Genomic DNA, 23,526 nt, shown 5'->3' with positions numbered 1-23,526 from the left:
CATGATAGGACAGTATATGACTGAAGACATGATAGGACAGTATATGACTGAAGATATGATAGGACAGGATATGACTGAAGACATGACAGGGCAGTATATGAATGGAGACATGATAGGACAATATATGACTGAAGACATGATATGACAGAATATGACTGAAGACATGATAGGGCAGTATATGACTCAAGACATGATAGGACATTATATGATTGGAGACATGATAGGAGAGTTTATGATTGAAGACATTTTAGGACAGGATATGACTGAAGACATGATAAGGCAGTATATGACTGGAGGCATGATAAGACAGTATATGACTGAAGACACAATATGAGAGGATATGACTGAAGACATGATAGGGCAGAGTATGACTGCAGAGATGACAGGACAGTGTATGATTGAAGACATGATAGGACAGTATATGCCTGGAGACATGATAGGACAGTATATGACTGGAGACATGATAGGACAATATATGACCGGAGACATGATAGGACAATATATGACCGGAGACATGATAGGAGAGATGATAATCATATACTATTGAAGAACCGGAAAGGATATAACTGAAGTAAAAATGAACATTTGTTAAGACCCGCGCTGGCTGAACAAAAACCAATACTTGTAACCTCAAAAATTTTACAAAATCATATGATAGATATTAAAAAGAGGACAAGACAAGTCTAGATGTGGTACACACACTGATGAGCACAACCATATTACCCCTAGATACACTTACATGCAAATATTAACCCAAGTGAAGTATTACTGATTATTTTTAGTTTCATTATAGAAGGGACACTATGAGCTTAGTTATACTATAAGTAACTTTACAGACCCATGTATGGAGACCAATTCTTTGTATAGATTCAAGAGTTTGTGATGAATAAGACATATGTGTAACACCTGGGCACCTACACTGCTGAAATGTTTTGCCTGCACATGAGTTTTTTAAGTTAAATACAGGAAAATAAACCACTGGACATACTGGACAACTGGACATAGTAGAAGTAATTTTGAGGTGATCAGTCCCTCAGTCTTGATAGTTACTAGTGAGTCCCACAGTCTTGTTAGGTAGTAGTGAGTCCCTCAGTCTTGATAGTTACTAGTGAGTCCCACAGTCTTGTTAGGTAGTAGTGAGTCCCTCAGTCTTGATAGTTAGTAGTGAGTCCCACAGTCTTGTTAGGTAGTAGTGAGTCCCTCAGTCTTGATAGTTAGTAGTGAGTCCCACAGTCTTGTTAGGTAGTAGTGAGTCCCTCAGTCTTGATAGTTAGTAGTGAGTCCCACAGTCTTGATAGGTAGTAGTGAGTCCCTCAGTCTTGATAGTTAGTAGTGAGTCCCACAGTCTTGTTAGGTAGTAGTGAGTCCCTCAGTCTTGATAGTTACTAGTGAGTCCCACAGTCTTGATAGGTAGTAGTGAGTCCCTCAGTCTTGATAGTTAGTAGTGAGTCCCACAGTCTTGTTAGGTAGCAGTGAGTCCCTCAGTCTTGATAGTTAGTAGTGAGTCCCACAGTCTTGATAGGTAGTAGTCACTCCCACAGTCTTGATAGGTAGTAGTCACTCCCACAGTCTTGATAGGTAGTAGTCACTCCCACAGTCTTGATAGGTAGTAGTCACTCCCACAGTCTTGATAGGTAGTAGTCACTCCCACAGTCTTGATAGGTAGTAGTCACTCCCACAGTCTTGATAGGTAGTAGTCACTCCCACAGTCTTGATAGGTAGTAGTCACTCCCACAGTCTTGATAGGTAGTAGTCACTCCCACAGTCTTGATAGGTGGTAGTCAGTTCCTCAGTCTTGATAAGTAGTAGTCACCCTCACAGTCTTGATAAGTATTTATCACCCCCACAGTCTTGATAGGTATTTGTCACTCTCACAGTCTTGATAGGTATTTGTCACCCCAACAGTCTTGATAGGTAGTAGTCACTCCCACAGTCTTGATAGGTAGTAGTCACTCCCACAGTCTTGATAGGTATTTATCACCCCCACAGTTTTGATAGGTATTTGTCACCCCAACAGTCTTGATAGGTATTTGTCACTCTCACAGTCTTGATAGGTATTTGTCACTCCCACAGTCTTGATAGGTGGTAGTCAGTCACTCAGCCTTGATCGGTAGTAATCACTCCCACAGTCTTGATAGGTATTTGTCACTCCCTCTGTCTTGATAGGTATTTGTCACTCCCACAGTCTTGATAGGTGGTAGTCAGGACCTCAGTCTTGATAGGTGGTAGTCACTCCCACAGTCTTGATAGGTGGTAGTCACTCCCACAGCCTTGATAGGTGGTAGTCACTCCCACAGCCTTGATAGGTGGTAGTCAGTCAGTCAGTCAGAGGTGACATGAGAGGTGAGAGAGGCCTGCTATTGGTGAGAGGCCTGCTATTAGTGAGAGAGGCCTACTAGTGGTGAGGGACGCCTGCTAGTAGTGAGAGAGGCGTGCTAGTAGTGAGAGAGGCCTGCTAGTAGTGAGAGAGGCCTGCTAGTGGTGAGAGAGGCCTGCTAGTGGTGAGAGAGGCCTGCTAGTAGTGAGAGAGGCCTGCTAGTAGTGAGAGAGGCTTGCTAGTAGTGAGAGAGGCCTGCTAGTAGTGAGAGAGGCTTGCTAGTAGTGAGAGAGGCTTGCTAGTAGTGAAAGAGGCCTGCTAGTGGTGAGAGAGGCCTGCTAGTGGTGAGAGAGGCCTGCTAGTAGTGAGAGAGGCTTGCTAGTAGTGAGAGAGGCCTGCTAGTGGTGAGAAAGGCCTGCTAGTAGTGAGAGAGGCCTGCTAGTAGTGAGAGAGGCCTGCTAGTGGTGAGAAAGGCCTGCTAGTGGTGAGAGAAGCCTGCTAGTAGTGAGAGAGGCCTGCTAGTAGTGAGAGAGGCCTGCTAGTAGTGAGAGAGGCCTGCTAGTAGTGAGAGAGGCCTGCTAGTAGTGAGAGAGGCCTGCTAGTAGTGAGAGAGGCCTGCTAGTGGTGAGAGAGGCTTGCTAGTAGTGAGAGAGGCTTGCTAGTAGTGAAAGAGGCCTGCTAGTAGTGAGAGAGGCTTGCTAGTAGTGAGAGAGGCTTGCTAGTAGTGAAAGAGGCCTGCTAGTAGTGAGAGAGGCCTGCTAGTAGTGAGAGAGGCCTGCTAGTAGTGAGAGAGGCCTGCTAGTAGTGAGAGAGGCCTGCTAGTAGTGAGAGAGGCTTGCTAGTAGTGAGAGAGGCTTGCTAGTAGTGAAAGAGGCCTGCTAGTAGTGAGAGAGGCCTGCTAGTAGTGAGAGAGGCCTGCTAGTAGTGAGAGAGGCCTGCTAGTAGTGAGAGAGGCCTGCTAGTAGTGAGAGAGGCCTGCTAGTGGTGAGAGAGGCGTGCTCGGAGTGAGAGAGGCTTGCTAGTAGTGAGAGAGGCCTGCTAGTAGTGAGAGAGGCGTGCTAGTAGTGAGAGAGGCTTGCTAGTAGTGAGAGGGGCCTGCTAGTAGTGAGAGAGGCCTGCTAGTAGTGAGAGAGGCCTGCTAGTAGTGAGAGAGGCCTGCTAGTAGTGAGAGAGACCTGCTAGTAGTGAGAGAGGCCTGCTAGTGGTGAGAGAGGCCTGCTAGTAGTGAGAGAGGCCTGCTAGTAGTGAGAGAGGCCTGCTAGTAGTGAGAGAGGCCTGCTAGTAGTGAGAGAGGCCTGCTAGTAGTGAGAGAGGCCTGCTAGTAGTGAGAGAGGCCTGCTAGTAGTGAGAGAGACCTGCTAGTGGTGAGAGAGGCCTGCTAGTGGTGAGAGAGGCCTGCTAGTAGTGAGAGAGGCCTGCTAGTAGTGAGAGAGGCCTGCTAGTAGTGAGAGAGGCCTGCTTGTAGTGAGAGAGGCCTGCTAGTAGTGAGAGAGGCCTGCTAGTAGTGAGAGGCCTGCTAGTAGTGAGAGAGGCCTGCTAGTAGTGAGAGAGGCCTGCTAGTAGTGAGAGAGGCCTGCTAGTGGTGAGAGAGGCTTGCTAGTACAAGTACATTATCCTATGCAGTTCATAACAAAGGAGCTGCCAAAACATTTTGCCAATAAAGCTCCCAAATGTTGCACAAGTGTCTTATTTATCAACTCATTAGTATTGTATATCATCAATAAACGGTCATGAGCTTTGACCAAGATACCAATGGATCAAACATTCAGAGGTGGGACCCAGAGCTGAAACTCAACCCTCACAAAGACAGCTGATAAATGTATATACAAACAAATATGCATACTTGAAGAACAAAGAAGAAAAACACATACATAACTAACTAGATGAGACAAGAGGATTGTGTAGTGATCTAGGACAATAAAAAAGGTATAGTGATCTAGGACAATAAAAAAGGTATAGTGATCTAGGACAATAAAAGGATGGTATAGTGGTCCCATGCACTCTGCTCCAGGCCAGACTTGTAAAAATCTAGACTCATCAAAAGCTGGGGAAAATGAAAACTATCACACACCTTTCCCTCTGGGGAGGCTCCTAGATCCTGGTGAGAGGCTCTTGATGTAAGGAATTGGACCTGATCTTCCCTTTCTTGATTCAAACCTGATAGCCTCTCATTTTGCCCAGGCACTATATGACTTCTGCAGTTAAGTGTTCCCCATCCCCTGAATGTAATAATATCATGTGCCTTGAATATTGTGTGGAGATGGAGTCTGAACACAGGAGTCAGTCTAATCATTTAAAAACAATGATATAGCACCACTTAGCAAAGGTGGCATACAGCAGTCACAAAAACTATAGACCCATAGCACTGACATCCCACATTATAAAAAGCTGTGACAGAGTTTTAGGAAGTAAGACTACTAAACACATGGATACACAACAATTGTACAGTCCAGGGTAACATGGATATAGAGTAGATCACTTTTGTGTCTCATGATTGCTTAAGCATTTTATCACAGTTTTGGATACACTCCAAGATAAACAAAATGTAGATGTAGCATACATAGACTTTCCAAAGGCCTTTGACATGTATGATCATGATGGTAAAAGGAGTAACTGGAAAAGTCGGCAGATGGATATTTAACTTTCTAACAAAATGAACCCAGAGAATAAAAGTGAGTGAGGTAAAATCAGCAGTGAAAAGTTCTGTTAATTAAGGCACAGCACTCACCCCAATTATCTTTCTCATTCTAATATTCAATACAGAAAGAAATAAATAACAGCAGATGAAAATATAATTTTTATAAGAGTGGGAGCCATCTAGAACACACCAAATCTTCCAGCTGATATCAACCAAGTCTTCTGGTGGGCCATGAAAAATAGTTTGATGTTTGATGAGCACAAATTTCAGTTACTCGCCTATGAAAAAAATTAAGGAAATAAAAACCAGAACAGAGATTACTATCATAACTGAAAGGAAAATGAGAAGTTGGATATCTAGAACTTCACAACAAGAGATGTTCAGCCAACGTTGATACAGTAGTCTTTAAGTCCATTGTTCTCCCGAGACTGGAATATTGCTGGACACTAACCACACTTTTAAATGGACGTGATATTGCAGATTCTGATATTGTACAGAGAACCTTCACTGCTCATATGAATACAGTCAAACACCTAAATTACTGGGAATGCCTAAAGTCCCTTGAACTGTGCTCCTTAGAATGTAAGCTAGAAAGATACATCATAACTTACTCCTGGAAAATTCTGGAGGGATTGGTCCCACATCTACAAACACAAATCACTTCAGATAGTGCAAAATACTCCCAGTGAAAAGCAGAGGTGCAATATATAGTACACTAAGAGATAATTAAAAAAAGCGTGAATAGACCAAGACTGTTCAACACCCTCTGTTCATACAATAGCCCCCTAGCAGTTTCCAAAAGGAAAATTGATAAATTCCTCAAGTCACAGCATGTTTGTGATGTCTATGATAGACCAATTGATCTGATCATTAACTGGGAGCCCAGGTCAAGAAATGGGGTATGGGGGCAGTTACCCCTGGAGCTGTATACAGGTAGACTACAGGCAGGACAGTAAGAAAGTGCACTGATCTAAGACAATACAAGAATGCATACTGATCTAGAACAATAAAAGGATAGTTGACTAGTTTGGGACAATTGTACAGTCAAACTAAATAGGATACCATACAACAATGGATAGATATAAATGCAATATACTATATGTATAGACAAATAGTTCTAAAACATCAAGTATATAAAACTGGAATCAAAGAGCTAATAACAAAAAATAAAGAAAAAGCAATAAGGACTGATTCAACAGCACCTGCTGAAAAGCCATAAAAAAAAAAAGACAACACCTGGAACTAGTACAGAAGCTAATAAGGTACAGTCTGCCAGAATTAAATATACCAATACAAGGAAATTAAAAGAGAATTTTCAAACAAATAGTAAGAGTAAGTCAAAACCAAATTCATTACTCCAAATTGCAAAACAACAAACTAAAATATTACATTATATTGCCAGAGTAGCTAGCTTATTGTGAACCCATATCCATCGTGTGGATGGCAGGGCAAGAGCAATTTCACATATAAAAGTGATGAAGGTGTCTGTAGTGAAAGTGCCTTCAATGGAAGAAAAAAGTAAAAGTTAATATCATAAAATATAAGTTCATAAAAGGGTATAAGGCAATGGTGAAGATTTTTGGAACCAATAATTGGGAAAATAAGAGGACACAACTTTAAAATTTAAAACAATGTGATGAAAAAAATAGAAAATAATCAGTGAAGGTTAGTAGCAAGCTGGGATGGCCTCCTAGAGCAGGTAATGTGCTACTGTATGTCATCACAAACTTTATAAATATGTATTTATGATAAATTAAAATTGGGAGACCATGAGCACAGCTCTACTTCTGTAACTACAAATAGTTAACTGCAAACATACATGCACACATCCGCATATAGCTAATACACACCAGTCAATCCAAAGCTAAGTAGTGGGAACAAGAGCTAGAGCTCACCCATATGTAAATGCAAATAGGTTATTACATACACACATGTACACACACAGACACAGACACACACACACACACACACACACACACACACACACACACACACACACACACACACACATATACACCCCCTTTCCCCACAAACTTAAATTGTTTATGGGCTATTAAATACACACCAATTAAACTTCACCCAAACTAAAAAAAAAAAAAACACATTTTACGAGCTAGTCACACTACCCTTGAGATTAATAAAAAATGTTAACAAAGATGTAATGTATTCAAAATAATGTAGCATTCCAAGTGACAAAAAAACTAGAAGCAGTTAAGAACAAGCCCTTCAGATATTAGTTTGTGCATATTCCCATTTTCTGTTGCACAGAAAACAGGAAGCTAGAGCAAGTTTCTGCCACAAGGTTAAAATGAGAAGCACATCATCATTATGTACTTTTCATAAAATTATTGGGGAGATATGGTGCAGTAATATATTCCTTGACCTAAAGAATTGTGCAAATTATATTAAAAAGCTTGAGCGTAGCATAGTCGTCCATGCATAAAGTACAGGCAACTACAGAAATTTTGATGGAAGAATAATTACTAGGGTGACAATTTTCAAGACGACTTTCAATTGCTATGGATCAGGTACAAAACACTAAACCAATTTCCCAATTTAAAAACCATTATACAAAGTGCAGCAAAAAGTTATTTGAGTACACCAATTTTTTAAGCAAAGAATGGGAATATGTAATAGGCCAAGAAATAAGACAAACAGAAATTTTGAGCCCAAAATAAAATTTCGAATGTAATTGACTTTCTTCAGTGCAATAAAACCAACTTTATAAAAAACATTTAATCAAAGGTCAAAATTGCTGGTCTCATCACAAATGTCTCCCAGATAATTTTCAGAAAAGTGGTTGGGTTGTTACCCTCAGTACTTCCACCACCACCACCACCACCAACACCACCACCACAACCAACACCACCACCGCTCCCCGGCACGTTCAAGAAGCGTCCAAATTTGGGCGGTTCATCAAGAGCTGTTGTGGGCGTGGGCGTGGGCGAGGCTTGGGTAGAAGCCCCGCCCTCCTCCACTGTCAGGGAAAATTGATGGTCAGAACAGAAAATGGAGAAAAGAAGTTGAGTAATGAAAACTCATAACAAGAGGAAATAGTGAAATTAAAGAGAAAATTGTGAGACGAGTTACTGTGTCAATGTGAACAAATACTGAATTAGCAATGTGACATAAAAATGGAATCTGAGATACACAAAGTAGATTAAAGCATTATTGTTGAAGCTAAATTATTATGACAAAAGATGGATGTGTTTCATTCTGCACAGGTATTACTGCCAAGTGATTAGAAAATATTATTACTTGTATAATACAAACTTGTAAAATTATCAGAGCAATGCAGATGAATGAGCTGTGATGAAAAGAATAGAATTTTAATAGGTGATATGAACTGTATGATAGTGTGTTGGCACAGCATTCAGCTGGTCAGGACAAGTAAGTAATACTCGCAGAGCATTTATTTGTTAAACCTAGAAGTGAAAGTAAAGAGCTTTAGCACGAGCAAACACAAAATATAATGGTGATCTTAAAGTATTAAAGCAATAGCTTATTACACATGATCAAAAGTCATACTGCTGTTTTTGCTAATTACAAGAGTCTAAGTTTTCCTCTTATTCAGCATTTCTAGGTTCCATAATTCATGTCCTGAGGAATTCACATTTATCAACTTAACTATATGCATAATAACAGCTATATTGACAATACTTCTCATGTATTAAAGTGAATCATTCTACTGTGCTCTTCACTAGATTATTCAGCATAAATACTGTCTATACTCCTCGTACACTAGAAAGCTTAAATATTGTACCAAGATGTACCCATGCCAATCTTTCCCTGCCAATCACCCCCATCCACCATCATTTACAACCTTTGCCAATTTTCTACATGCATCATCATTTACAACTCTTGTCAGTCTTCTCCATGCACCTTCACTTAACATCACAATGCGTAACATCTCTCTTATTTGGAATTATCAAACAGTATTTGAAATTATCACAGATTCAGAAAACAAAAAAAAATCAAAATGATGCCCAAAATTCTGAATTTTCTTAGAGCAAAATTAAAAAGTTTAATTAAGAAAATTGTTTAATTTGACAGTGAATCAATAAAATTATGCTTCATCAGTTGTTGACTTTGGAATTTATAATGCATGATAGACCTAAGCTCACATTTACACTTAAAGAAACATAAATATTTCCCAAACTGTATTGATGCTGAAATTAATGAGAAAAATTAGTTTAATAACTATAATACTGCACTGGGTCTTCAGAAACCTACTAAGCATAAATATGTGTAATAACAATTCAGGCTGATGCAAATGCCTATACTTGCCACAAACATGAATAAAAATTCCCAAATTGTAAATTGTAAACACACAAATTTGGAGTTTTAAATAAAGAGATAAAGTATCTCTAACTTTTCTGCAATTTGGACACACCAGTCCACATATTATTCCAAATATGAGAGAAATCACACTGTCCATTTATTTGCAAATGCAAAGTCTAGGTGACATCAAAGCAACATACAACACTGGTGGAGCTACACTGTAAAAGAACATGATGAACTGAGTCGACTATATAACACAACAAAGGCAACAAAATATGTAAAACAATTTTATATTAAACAAAGGAACTGACCTAAATAAAACATTGCTACTGTATATACTCAAGTATAGGTCGAGAGTTTAAGCAAAGAAGTAGGGAGCTGGTTTATGCATGGGTAATACCTTTCAGAGATTGAAATTCATGCATGCTGTATGCCTACTGCATACTAGATTCCAACTTCTTGGGAGTATTAAGGGTATAAAAAAAACACTCACGCACTATAATGCACCTTAAATACACAAACAAAACTGATCACACCTTAATTTGTGTTGGAGCTGAAGCATTACACACTACCTTCCTTGTTTTACTACTAGTACACTAGGTGACCACTACAGTGTTCCCAGGTCAAACATTCTTGCTACACTCAAAACTCTGCAACATTTGATAAGCCTTTTCAAATAGTTTAATAAGCTCTAACATGATTTATTGTAACATTCATAAATCAATATTTTTTTTATGCAAACAGACATTATTATGTGAACCTAACATCTCCACATTATTGTGTGTTTGTCTGTTTGTTTAGTGCTTATTAACATTTACTGCTTAGACTGTTATGGTGATCTTTCATTGTTTATAGCTGAGATAACGTCTAGGCCTTCTCTTGTAATAACTCATGTTACTTTTTCCATTTACCATTTTCATAATATTGTACAATAAGTACATCAAACAGTACATGTGACATTAAGAGAGCCAGGGTGGAGGTACTTGACATTGCCTTCCATAATAAGCAGTAGACATGATTATAATTTGACAAACTGCCAGATGCAGTTCCACCTCCACACTCACTCAGTGACCATCTGCTATTCATCTGCAGCTGTACAGGAAGGATGTGACCTATGGCTGTCTCCGCTAACACAGCCTCACGTGCAAATACCTTCTTACACAAGTCAGTTTGGAATCTGTATGACTCATTATTTTAACTACACTGTTGGACATAGCTGCTGTGAAGCAGTCTGAGGACCTAGTCTTTCAATGCATCTCTCCTGTTTGAATAGAATGTTTGCTTAAATGAAGTACAATATATATCTTGTGTATTGTTAACTTTTACTTAAGTTTTGCACTGTCTTCCGGTGTAACTTCAGTCTCTAGAAGAGGTTTGATTCTGTATACAGTGGTACCTTGACTTATGAGTGCCCCAACTTATGAGTTTTCCAAGTTACAAGCCGTCGCTTGGTCGATTTTTGCTTTGAGTTGCAAGCAAAAATCCAAGTTATGAACGAAAAAAATAAATATTTACTGAAAATGATATCTGGCAAGAACCCCGGCCTAAGTGGCACAACAAAAGGAGGTTTTGGGACTTGGCACTTATAAAGCAATGCTAGTGCGATGTTCTCACTGGAGGTAATCGTGTAATTATCTTCAGTTATTCTACAAAAAAAATAAAGTTGCTAAGTTTCTGACATTAGCAAAATATCTTTCCCTTTACTCCCACACAAATCCCAAAATATTTGGAATATTTCCAATATTCCACAAGCCAATTGTAGAACAATCAGTTTTTATGATTCCTGTCAATATTATTGCATTTCAAAAATAAATGGTGAGCTTCATGAAATAAGTCAATAATTGCCTTCCGAGATATTCATATATCACTGTACTAGTGATCTAGTGCAGTTAGCCACTTAAAAACTCTGTTTTCTCTTACCCAGGACCAAAGAACACATTATAAGAAGGAGCAGTAATAATTTTATATACTCAAACTGGTCCTGGACACTCAAATTCAAGGCCATATTATGGCCTATTTTATTCATTCTAGAATATATATAATGTTTCTATGTAACTTATAGTGTTTCTTATGTCATATTAGATCAATTCTGATAGATATATAAGCCATAGAAAAAATACTGAAGTATTTTCTCCTGCCCCTGGGGTGTTTTTTTTGGGGGTTGGAATGGATTAATGGCATTTCAATTAGTTTCAGTGAAGAAAATTGATTTGATATACAGTGAACCCCCGCCATTTGGCAGCCATAACTTTCATGAAATTCGACTTTCGGCAACCTTTTTTCACCAAAATATTGCCTCACAGTCCGTGATTCGGCAATCGTCCGGTACGCGTCTGCCGTCAGCACGCACACAAAGCCAGTCTCCTGCACAATTCATGCTCAGTGTGCCATTGTTTACCAGTGAGTGACCATCACCCCAAGGGTTCATAAAATACATTTCATAATAACCCATTGTTTTTTGTGCTTGCAACTGCTTAATAAGTCACCATGGGCCCAAAGAAAGCTAGTGCCAGCCCTCTGGTAAAGAAAGTAAGAAACACGATCAAATTCAAGAAAGAAATCATTGAAAAATATGAGAGTGGAGTGCGTGTTACAGAGCTTGCCAGGATGTATGGCAAACCCCATTCAACCATCACTTTGATCGTGGTTAGAGAAAGGAAATAAAGTGTGCTGTTGTTGCGAGAAGGGTAGACATGCTGACAAAAAAGAGATTGCAAACCCTCGAAGAAGTGGAGAGGTTATTGTTGGTGTGGATTGTGGATTACCCAAAAACAGTTAGCAGGAGATAGTACAGGCAGTCGATAATATGTGAAAAGGCAAGGCAGCTGCAGGACGACCTCGTAAAGAAAATGCCTGCAACGAGTGGTGATGTTTGTGATTTTAAGGCCAGCAAAGGCTGGCTTGTGATTTTAAGGCCAGCAAAGGCTGGTTTGTGATTTTAAGGCCAGCAAAGGCTGGTTTGTGATTTTAAGGCCAGCAAAGGACACAAGCCTATGAAAGACAGGCTAACTCTCATGTTTTGTAGTAATGCTAGTGGGGATTGCAAAGTGAAGCCTTTACTGGTGTATCACTCTGAAAATCCCAGAGTGTTCAAGAAAAACAGTGTCACCAAGAGTAAATTGTGTGTGATGTGGAAGGCAAACAGTAAGGCATGAGTCACAAGGGAAATTTTCCTTGATTGATTTAATGAAGTGTTTGGCCCCAGAGTGAAGAAATACCTCCTGGAAAATAAATTGGAACTCAAGTGCCTCCTGGTAATAGACAATGCTCCTGCTCATCCTGCAGACTTGGAAGAGCAAATGGTGGAAGAGTTTTGTTTTATCACAGTGAAGTTCTTGCCCCTAATACAACTCCTCTCCTCCAGCTCATAGACCAGGAGGTCATTTCACACTTTAAAAATCTGTACAATAAAGCAGCATTTCAAAAGTGCTTTGAAGTGACCTCAGACACTGAACTGACCCTAAGAGAGTTCTGGAAAGATCACTTCAATATGCTCCATTGCATAAACCTTATAGGTAAGGCTTGAGAGGGAGTGACTTGCAGGACTTTGAACTCTGCTTGGAGAAAATTGTGGCTAGAATGTGTACAAGGGAGGGACTTTGAAGGGTTTGAGGCTGACCCTGAGGAGCCTATGCCAGTTGTGGAAAGTATTGTGTCACTGGGGAATTCCATGAGGTTGGATGTGAGTTTTGAGGATGTGGAAGAGTTGGTGGAGGACCATGATGAAGAGCTAACCACTGCAGAACTGCAAGAGCTTCACCTGCAACAGTAACAGACCACAACTCAGGAAATTGCTTCAGAGGAGGAGGAAGAGAGATGGAGGAAGATGCCTTCTTCAGAGATAAAGGGCATTTGTGCAAAGTGGACTGAATTGCAAACATTCATGGATGAACTTCACCCTGACAAAGCTGTTGCAGGCCGTATTGGCAACAGGTACAATGAAAGTGTTGTGTCCCACTTCAGACAAATCTTAAAGAAATGCCAGAAACAGAACTCTCTGGACAGATATTTTGTGCAACAGGGGTCCAGTGACTCTCAAGTTGTTCCCAGTGGCATTAAAAAACAAAGAAGGGAAGTAACCCCAGATAAGGACTTAGTACCTGAAGTCTTTATCGAAGGGGATTCCCCTTCCAAACAATAGTGCACCTTCATGCTCTCCCCGCCTCCCGTCTTCCATCCACCCAGAAGTCTTCAGTAAAGATAAGTGTAATGTCATTATTATTTCATATATGTATGTGCTTGATTTCTCATTGTTTTCTGTATGTACATCTTTATTTAATTTAAAAAAAAATTTTTTTTTTTAATATTTTTGGATGTCTGGAACGGATTAATTTTATTTCCTTTATTTCTTATGGGGAAAATGGTTTCGCCATTCGGGAATTTTGTCCTTTGGCAGACTCTCTGGAATGGATTAATCATGAAACTCGGGGGTCCACTGTACGAGCAAATTGAGTTACAAGCTCGGTCACAGAACGAATTAAACTCATAAGTCAAGGTACCACTGTACTAACAAGTCAGTGGAGTTGACATTTGCCAAACATTTTAGAGTCAAGCCTTATCTAGAATTGAAAGAAATTTATTTCTGACTGCCTTGCCAGTGTATACACACTGGACTTAGTCTATAACTAGATAGTATCTAAACACACATGCACTGTGTTGACTTAGTATCTTGTGCTAGATAGCTTCACACTTTGGTACTTCTGCTGGTCTTAAGAGTTTTGTGTGATGCATATTTTTTCATTAGTCTGATACAGAACTTAGACTAATTATCATTTGTGGGTTGATTACTGGTAACTTATATTTTACATAAGAGACAGACTTGTAATCAGCTATCACTTGAATTATGTGCTATATTGTGGCTACTGTTTCTCATGCACACTGTAACTATATTTATACAAGATGACTTTACCCAGTAAAGATCAGGTGACTTTTACATTTCTTCTTTTACTAAATCCCTAGACTGGTAAATAGAAGTAAGATTTTCAGTTTAACACTGTGAGATGGTTTGCCTATGATATCTACTTCGAAAACAGAGGCAAGCATATCTCATATTATGTATACACTAATTTTTAAAACAAAAGACAAGCTGCATATACTGTACATTCAGAACTTATTAATAAACAGTACCACCTTTCAGGATAATTTCTCTTCTTTTATTAACACATCGGCCGATTTCCACCAAGGCAAGGTGATCAAAAAAAGAAAAACTTTCATCATCATTCACTCCATCACTGTCTTGCCAGAAGGGTGCTTTACACTACAGTTTATAAAACTGCAACATTAACACTCTTCCTGCAGAGTGTAGACACTGTACTTCCCATCTCCAGGACTCAAATCCGGCCTGCTGGTTTCCCTGAATCCCTTAATAAATGCCACTTTGGTCACACTCCAACAGCACATCAAGTATTAAAAACCTTTTGTCTCAATTCACTCCTATCAAATATGCTCACACATGCTTGCTGGAAGTCCAAGCCCCTCACACACAAAACCTCCTTTACCCCCTCCCTTCAACCTTTCCCAGGCCGACCCCTACCCTGCTTTCCATCCACTACAGATGTATACACTCTCGAAGTCATTCTGTTTCATTCCATTCTCTCTACATGTCTGAATGACTTCAACAACCCTTCCTCATCCCTATGGACAACAGTTTTGACAATCCCGCACCTCCTCCTAACTTCCAAACTACAAACTGTCTGCATTATATGCACACCACACATTGCCCTCAGACATAACATCTCCACTGCCTCCAGCCTTCTCCTCACTGCAACATTCATCACCCATGCTTCACACCCATATAAGAGCGTTGGTAAAACTATACTCTCATACATTCCCCTCTTTGCTTCCAAGGACAAAGTTCTTTGTCTCCACAGACAAAGTGCACCGCTCACCCTTTTCCCCTCATCAATTCTATGATTCACCTCATCTTTCATAGACCCATCTGCTGACACATCCACTCCCAAATATCTGAATACATTCACCTCCTCCATACTCTCTCCCTCCAATCTGATATCCAATCTTTTGTCACCTAATCTTTTCTGTTATCCTCATAACCTTACTCTTTCCTATATTCACTTTTAATTTTCTCCTTTTACATACCCTACCAAATTCATCCACCAACCTCTGCAACTTCTCTTCAGAATCTCCCAAGAGCACAGTGTCATCAGCAAAGAGCAACTGTGACAACTCCCACTTTGTGTTTGATTCTTTATCTTTTAACTTCACACCTCTTGCCAAGGCCCTCGCATTCACTTCTCTTACAACCCTATCTATAAATATATTGAACAATCACGGTGACATCACACATCCTTGTCTAAGGCCTACTTTTACTGGGATATAATCTCCCTCTTTCCTACATACTCTAACATGAGCCTCACTACATCCAGTACAATACATTAATTCCCAAAGGTTATTATACTGTCTTTCAAAAACTAGCCTATACTATGCACACAATATATGAAAAACTTAGGATTTTGGAAGCAACGTTTGGGGTCAACCTATAATTGAGTATATACTGTAATACACAATGTAATTTACATTCTTAACAGTAAAGTTTTATTTACACTTACTATTATTTAAATACATATACAGTAGGTCCCTGACTTATTACATTAATTCTCACTTGAAAATTTTTCGCAAGTTTATTGTTTGGAACTTGGAACCTATTTATGCACAGACACTCATGTTATAATAAAGAGATGTATTCCCCAAGCGAAAATAGTCTATGTCCAGTTTTGCTTCAATTGTATTTTTACCCAGAAAATTTAGCCATTATTTTCCAATCAGTTATGTTCCATTTCACTTTAAAATAATAATAATAATAATAATAATAATAATAATAATAATAATAATAATAATAATAATAATAATAATCGTTTAAATAATGTATACATGTTAACCCTTTGAGAGTCCATCTCGTAGTTCTATGGCTTTGAAGCCAGGGTCCAAGCCGAAATTCTACGTCATGAGCTAAGCTCACTCAGATAAGCTGTGAGTGGTAAATTTGGGCCTAGATATGAGAGAATACATCTATGTGGTAAGTGTGAACCACATAAAACGAATCTAGCAGCACACAGTGCATAATGAGAGAAAAAACTGTGACAGTAATTTTGAATTAAAATAGCAACTTTGCAGTGTTTTTTCATATGTTGTTTACAGTTGTATTCACAATTTCTTGGTCTCATTTGATAGAATGGAAGATATGTTACAGAAATAAAGATTATTTTGATTGGTTTTAGTAGTGAAATTACCTTGAAACTGAGTTCCAAATAGCAGAAATGTTCAATTTTTGCCAATGTTCAAGGATGCACAAATGACGTCACATGTTTAATACATGTCAACTGGTGGGTCTAATATTTGTTCACGAATGTGCTGACATATTTATACAATTATTACAATATTGCACAGCAGTAAATCTTCTATTTTTTGGTGTGAATAAAAAATCAATATGGAATTCATCTGTAAAGCCTGGAAACATAAATAATAAACAGAGGAAATGTTAGTTTAGTGCCAGAAATGCCTGCATTGTATATTCTGGACCCTATTTTGAAATTGATATATTTTGAACTTTGCATTAAATTGGCCAAATTACCAATTTATGATCACTTTACTGGGTAGTTGAAACAGTTGACTGGGCAATTTCTTGTGCTCAGTTGATAAAACAGAAATAATACTAGCGAAATAGCTAAGCATCTGATCGACTGGAATAATATAATTGGCCTAAAATGGAAGTCAATATCGGCAAAAATCACCGATGCATAAATATCGCTGATGCAACAAAATTTGCGAGAGTGTAATTTCGTAAATTTTTCATCAAATTTCGTACTTTTTGCTTTATTCCCCTCAGAAAAATTTTTTCTACCATTTCATAAGAAAAAATAAAAAAATTTTTTTTTGAAAATTCTTGGACCCTGGCTGTCACTCTGAGATTTGGCCTCTGGACCCTCAAAAGGTTAATTAAAGAGTATAGTACAATATTTACCTTGAATGTTAATACTGCCTTCCTCACTAGAAGTGTGGTTTCTTTCTCATTTTGGGCTCAATTATGAGATGAAATGCATGTCCCATAATGCATTTTTATAAAATTCATCTCATTCATGGATATTAATAATCGATGAGCACTGTAATTACCAGCTTGAAGGATGTTGCAATTTCACAAATTCCTCAGCTGTTACAGTTTCACCAATCACTTTAACATCAGGCAACTTTATTCTTGAATCATCCATGGCTTGCAGTAAATTCTGATTCATCATTAGTGCTTCTATCTTCATCTGTTTCTTTTAAGTCATCACAGAGACTAAAAGCTCTTTCTTGTATTAGCAAAAGGCTGAGAGTCATTCTTTTCTAGTGGTGGTTACCTAAACAAACCATCAAATATTTTTCCATCTCACCTAAAAGCCCAGTGTGTTCCTTGCAAATGATAGTGGAATGCATTGGTACAGAGCCTTTAAAGTGTTCTTAGTTATGATCTTTACCTTGATAATAGTAGCAATGGAAGTTTGGTTTATGCCATACACAACGCCAGTGATTGTCACCATCTCATTCTTATTTTGATTATTTTATTATGTCTAGACTCATGCCAAAGCTCACAGATTTCCTTGCAAGTGCCATTTATGTATTAGCACCACTAAACTTGCCCTTTCCAGTCATGATGCACAGGTAATTTTTTTCCTAGATAAATGTTAATAAAAATAACTAATGCAAGAAGGTACGAGCAAACTAACAGCTGCAGCAGCTTTTTCCACTGATGAGTCCTCGACTCTTCAGTTTGGGAAGTGTTCTAGTGTACTGGAAGAGAGAGTTCGTGTTCACTAGTCATTAATTGGTTCCAAAGTGCCAATGTCTTAAAAGTGAAACATTTATAAGTCAAAACATTGTAAGCCAGAAACCTACTGTATGACACAGTGTGCAGAAATAGAAAATAGATATTTAAACCTTTTCAATACTTCTTTCCTCCTCCATTCTTGTGTTTATTGGTTATTACTGTACCTCTATCTTTAATGCATTTACACCTACACCACCTATGCCAGGCATTCCAATGGACACTTACCCAAGTAATGCACAAACCTCAAAACATTTTTCATTTCCTCTCCCTCTCACATAATCACATGCAATTTTCTTCTACAAATTTTCTAGACTATTTCCTCAAAGTTATTCCTAAATTTGTCTTCTGAACTCATTAGCCATTTCCCACCATGGTAAGGTGACTCACAAAAGGAAATCCATTCACCATCACTCATTCCCTTGCTGTATATCCAGACATGCAGGCACATTACAAACCAAATGATTCACTGAACTACAGAATCTCTGCCCATCTCTAATAAAATATTCCAACAAATACATTACCATGTCAATGTAGTATTCTAGTAAATAAACAGCCATTAAAAATGTATCTTAAAAGAATTAATAATATATTTTCAATCTTGCATACCATTTCATCCATAATGTTAACAGAGCAACACAATTCAAAAATTAAGTTAATAGTAAGAGTATTTCCATTACATTATCTCAAAGATATTCCCCAAATATGTTCAGCAGAAGTCTTTTCTGTGGAAAACAATGTGAGCAATTAAACAGGCATTAAAATGCAGAAATTATAATGTAAGTCTTGCCCATGCAAAGAAGCTTAAAATGTTTTAGTGTATTAGTAAGTCCAATATCTGTATATATTTATATAAAGTTGTGTATATGGTGCATATAGTAGACCCAAAATATATTCTTACCTTTGAAGATGTATAAAAAAATTATTCAGTAAGAAAATACATGTGTATTGCATATTTAGTATTTTGCATAACAAATAAACCCTTAACAAAAATAAGGATCTGTTTTGTTTTTAATCTTATAATCTTTCTAAAACATGATACTTTTTAAGCAGAAGTACGTACTATGCTCATACTGCCTCACAAACAACCCGCACACATCACACCTTCCTCGTGTTTATCTGGGATTTCCTGCTTTAATTCCATGGACATCATCTTTTTCTTCTCAGCATTGTCCTTTGCACTTTCGTTCTTAGGACCCATGGTTAGAAAAAAGAAATTTGGCAAAATAACTGCATAAAATGCAAGCAAAACATGAGATTAATGCCTCCACGGCGAGGTAAACAGTATCTTCTGAAGCTCCTCGTTATTATTATTATTAATTTAGGGAACTGAAGCTCGCTCATTATTATTATTATTATTATAATTATTATTAATTTAGGGAACTGGAGCACAGATCCAATTCCCAACATCAAAAACCCCTCACCAGCATCAAGGAACCTTGATGCTGGTGAGGGGCTCTTGATCTAGGGAATTGGATCTGTGCTCCAGTTCCCTAAATTAATAACAACAATAATAATAATAATAATAATAATAATAATAATAATAATAATAATAATAATAATATTATTATTATTATTACTATAATAATTATAATAAAAAAATAATAACAAGGACAAGGAGCTTCAGAACGCCGCCAACTCAGTGTACTGTTTACCTCGCCGTGGAAGCATTTCTCTCAAGTTTTGCTTACATTTTGTACAGTTACTTTGCCAAATTTCTTTTTTCTAACCAGGGGTCTTAGGAAAGTACAGTGGACCCTCAACCAGTGATATTAATCCATTCCTGAGAGCTCATCGTTAGTCAGAATTATCGTTAGTCAAGTTAATTTTCCCCATATGAAATAATGGAAATCAAATTAATCCGTGCAAGACACCCAAAAGTATTGAAAAAAAAAAATTTTTACCACATGAAATATTAATTTTAATACACACAAACTGAAGATTACATGCACAGTTACATGACACTTACCTTTATTGAAGATCTGGTGATGATTGATGGGATGGGAGGAGGGGAGAGGTGTTAGTGTTTAGAAGGGGAATCCCCTTCCATTAGCACTTGAGGCAGCAAGTCTTTTGCTGGGGTTACTTCCCTTGTTCTTTTAATGCCACTAGGACCAGCTTCAGAGTCACTGGACTTCTGTCGCACAACATATCTGTCCATAGAGGCCTGTACCTCTCGTTCCTTTATGACTTTCCTAAAGTGGTTCACAACAGTGTCAGTGTAATAGTCACCATCACGGCTTGCAGTAGCTGTGTCAGGGTGATTTTCATCAAAAAAGGTTTGAACTTCAAGCCACTTTGCACACATTTCCTTTATCTTAGAAGTAGGCAACTTCTTCAATTTCTCTCTCCCCTCCTCCGAAGCAGTTTCCTCAGGTGTGCCCTCTTGCTGTTCAAGATGATCTAGCAGCTCATCAGTGGTTAGTTCTCCACTGTCCTCCACCACCAACTTTTCCACATCCTCCCCACTAACCTCCAACCCCAAGGACTTCCCCAATGCCACAATGGATTCCTCAACTGGCATAGGATTCTCAGGGTTAGCCTCAAACCCTTCAAAATCCCTTTTGTCTACACATTCTGGCCACAGTTTCTTCCAAGCAGAGTTCAATGTCCTCTTAGTCACTTCCTCCCAAGCCTTACCTATAAGGTTTACACAATTGAGGATGGTAAAATGATCTTTCCAAAACTCTCTTAGAGTCAGTTGAGTTTCTGAGGTCACTACAAAGCACCTTTCAAACATAGCTTTTGTGTACAGTTTCTTGAAGTTGGAAATAACCTGCTGGTCCATGGGCTGCAGAAGAGGAGTGGTATTAGGAGGCAAAAACTTCACCTTAATGAAGCTCATGTCCCTAGAAAGTCGCTCTGCCAAGTCTGAAGGATGACCAGGAGCATTGTCTAATACCAGGAGGCACTTAAGGTCTAATTTCTTTTCAATTAGGTAATTTTTCACATTGGGGGCAAATGCATGATGTAACCAGTCATAGAAAAAGTCCCTAGTAACCCATGCCTTACTGTTTGCCCTCCACAGCACACACAAATTAGCCTTGAGGACATTGTTTTTCCTGAACACTCTGGGAGTTTCAGAGTGATACACCAATAAAGGCTTCACTTTGCAATCACCACTAGCATTGGCACACATCAACAGAGTAAGCCTGTCTTTCATAGGCTTATGTTCTGGGAGTGCCTTTTCCTCCTGAGTAATGTACGTCCTGCTTGGCATTTTCTTCCAAAACAGGCCTGTTTCGTCACAATTAAACACTTGTTCAGGTTTCAGTCCTTCACTGTCTATGAACTCCTTGAAGTCCTGCACATATTTTTCAGCCGATTTGTGGTCCAAACTGGCAGCCTCACCATGCCTTATCACACTATGAATACCACTACGCTTCTTAAATCTCTCAAACCAACCTTTGCTGGCCTTAAATTCACTCACATCACTAGTTGCTGGCATTTTTCTAATTAAATCGTCATGCAACTTCCTAGCCTTTTCACATATGATCGCTTGAGAGATGCTGTCTCCTGCTATCTGTTTCTCGTTTATCCACACCAATAAAAGTCTCTCAACATCTTCTAACACTTGCGATCTCAGTTTCGAAAACATAGTTGCACCTTTGGCAAGAACAGCTTCCTTGAATGCTGTTTTCTTGCCCACAATAGTAGCGATGGTTGATTGGGGTTTATTATACAACCTGACCAGCTCAGAGATACGCACTCCACTTTCATATTTATCAATGATCTCTTTCTTCATCTCCATAGTAATTCTCACTCTTTTTGCTGTAGGGTTGGCAATAGAAGCTTTCTTGGGGCCCATGGTGACTTATTTTGCAGGTGCAATCACTAAAAAGGCTGTGATAATATGAAATGTTCCAGTTGTATGTTTGGAAGCGACCGCGGTGACTGGCTGGCTTGTAAACACTGGCACCAAAGGGACAAGTGAGGCGCGCTCAGGCCAAAGTGGACGCGTATAGTATGGAACGAATAGCGCTGGTCGGGTTTTTAAGCGCTAGTCGAGGCAAAATTTTTGCGTTAAAATGTATCGCTAGTCAGATTTATCATTAATCGATGCCATCATTGGTCGAGGATCCACTGTAACTGCAAAGGACAGTGCTGAGAAGAAAAAGAGGATGATGTCCATAGAATTAAAGCATGAATTCATAGATAAACAAGCAAGGTGTGTGGGCTGTGGGTTGACGGGGAAACGGGGGAAGCTAGTTCATAACTCGGACATTGGCTCGTAACTCAGAGCAAAAAATTGACTGAGCGACGGTTCGTATCTCGAAAAACTCATATGTTGGGACACTCATAAGTCAAGGTTCCACTGTATTATGAACACTATATACATACATACATACATACATACATATATATATATATATATATATATATATATATATATATATATATATATATATATATATATATATATATAGTCCTGGTACCTATATTTATGATTATAATATTTTAGTGTAGAATAGTACTTCATAATGTAAAGCTGAAGGTATGTACCAAAAATCACATTTAATGTATCTTTGCATTATTTGCACCTTCCTTTTTGATTGCACAAATATGCAGTCTTTTGTCTATTTTTCTTCTTTGTTATATTAGGAAGCTCTGCAAAGTGTTTATCTGTAAACCACAAATTGCCTTAAACCATGTCTTGATACCCACCATGTCAGGATGAGTGTGGATAACAACTGATGTATTAAACATCTGTGGAAATCTTCTAGTGTTGGTTTCTGTCCAGGTATATATACTATAACCATTCAGAATTCTTCCATTAAAAAGGTGGAAGAAGAATCAAGTACCACTTTACAGTGTTCCTCATATTCCAGAGAACCCTTCAGCATAGTCCTTCTTGCTCACAAATTGCATCTTATTGCCAAAAACTGTTGTTGTTTCTGGTTTTGAATTTTGTACATTCATATCACAGTCCATTGTTTTCCTTTAAATCTTTTTTTTCTTCCAGAATCCTTGAAAGAAACTAGTAACTTCTTGCTTACTGTGCTTTCTAAACACAAGCATGTTATCTTAATGTGTGAATATGGACATATCTGCAATAATTATCATTCATCCTGTCTCACTGACAAGAAGAAGGTACAAAAAAATCGACTTTCCAGCAAGTTTACAACTCGAGTCACACATACAAGTTTTAACTGAATAGTTAAGGAGCCCAAAATTAATGTTCTTCATTGGCTATCACAATCCCCTGACCCCAGCTCAACAGATAATTTGTGATAAAGAATGAACTGATAAAACTGAGTGGATAAGTGAAAGCCAGAGTGTGAAGTTAGAGCAGTTCTGCACCCAGCAGTTGAAGAGGTCCTTCATGGAGGAGCCAGAGGGGTTCTACATAGAGGAGACAGAGGGGGGTTTTACATGGAGGAGCCAGAGGGGTTCTACATGGAGGAGCCAGAGGGGTTCTACATGAAGAAGACAGAGGGGGGTTCTACATGGAGGAGCCAGAGGGGTTCTACA

At 38.6% G+C, this 23,526-nt stretch overlaps 1 protein-coding gene across 13 annotated transcripts in view; it reads right to left on the bottom strand.

The window, feature by feature from the left end:
- Positions 1 to 23,526, bottom strand: part of LOC128692052 (Na[+]-driven anion exchanger 1) — a 369,866-nt gene that overhangs the window by 218,082 nt on the left and 128,258 nt on the right. Inside the window, exon 7 of one of the 13 annotated variants that reach the window (XM_070085270.1) lies at positions 7,768 to 7,932. The exons of the other annotated variants lie outside the window; for them this stretch is intronic. Coding sequence (XP_069941371.1) covers positions 7,768 to 7,932 — 165 coding nt within the window. The remainder of the gene's footprint in view (positions 1 to 7,767; positions 7,933 to 23,526) is intronic. 13 annotated transcript variants of the gene reach the window in all.

This window comes from Cherax quadricarinatus, chromosome 15 (genome assembly GCF_038502225.1).
Source record: "Cherax quadricarinatus isolate ZL_2023a chromosome 15, ASM3850222v1, whole genome shotgun sequence".
NCBI lineage: Eukaryota > Metazoa > Arthropoda > Malacostraca > Decapoda > Parastacidae > Cherax > Cherax quadricarinatus.
Note: the sequence above shows the minus strand (reverse complement) of the source record. Positions and strands in the feature narration are given on the sequence as shown.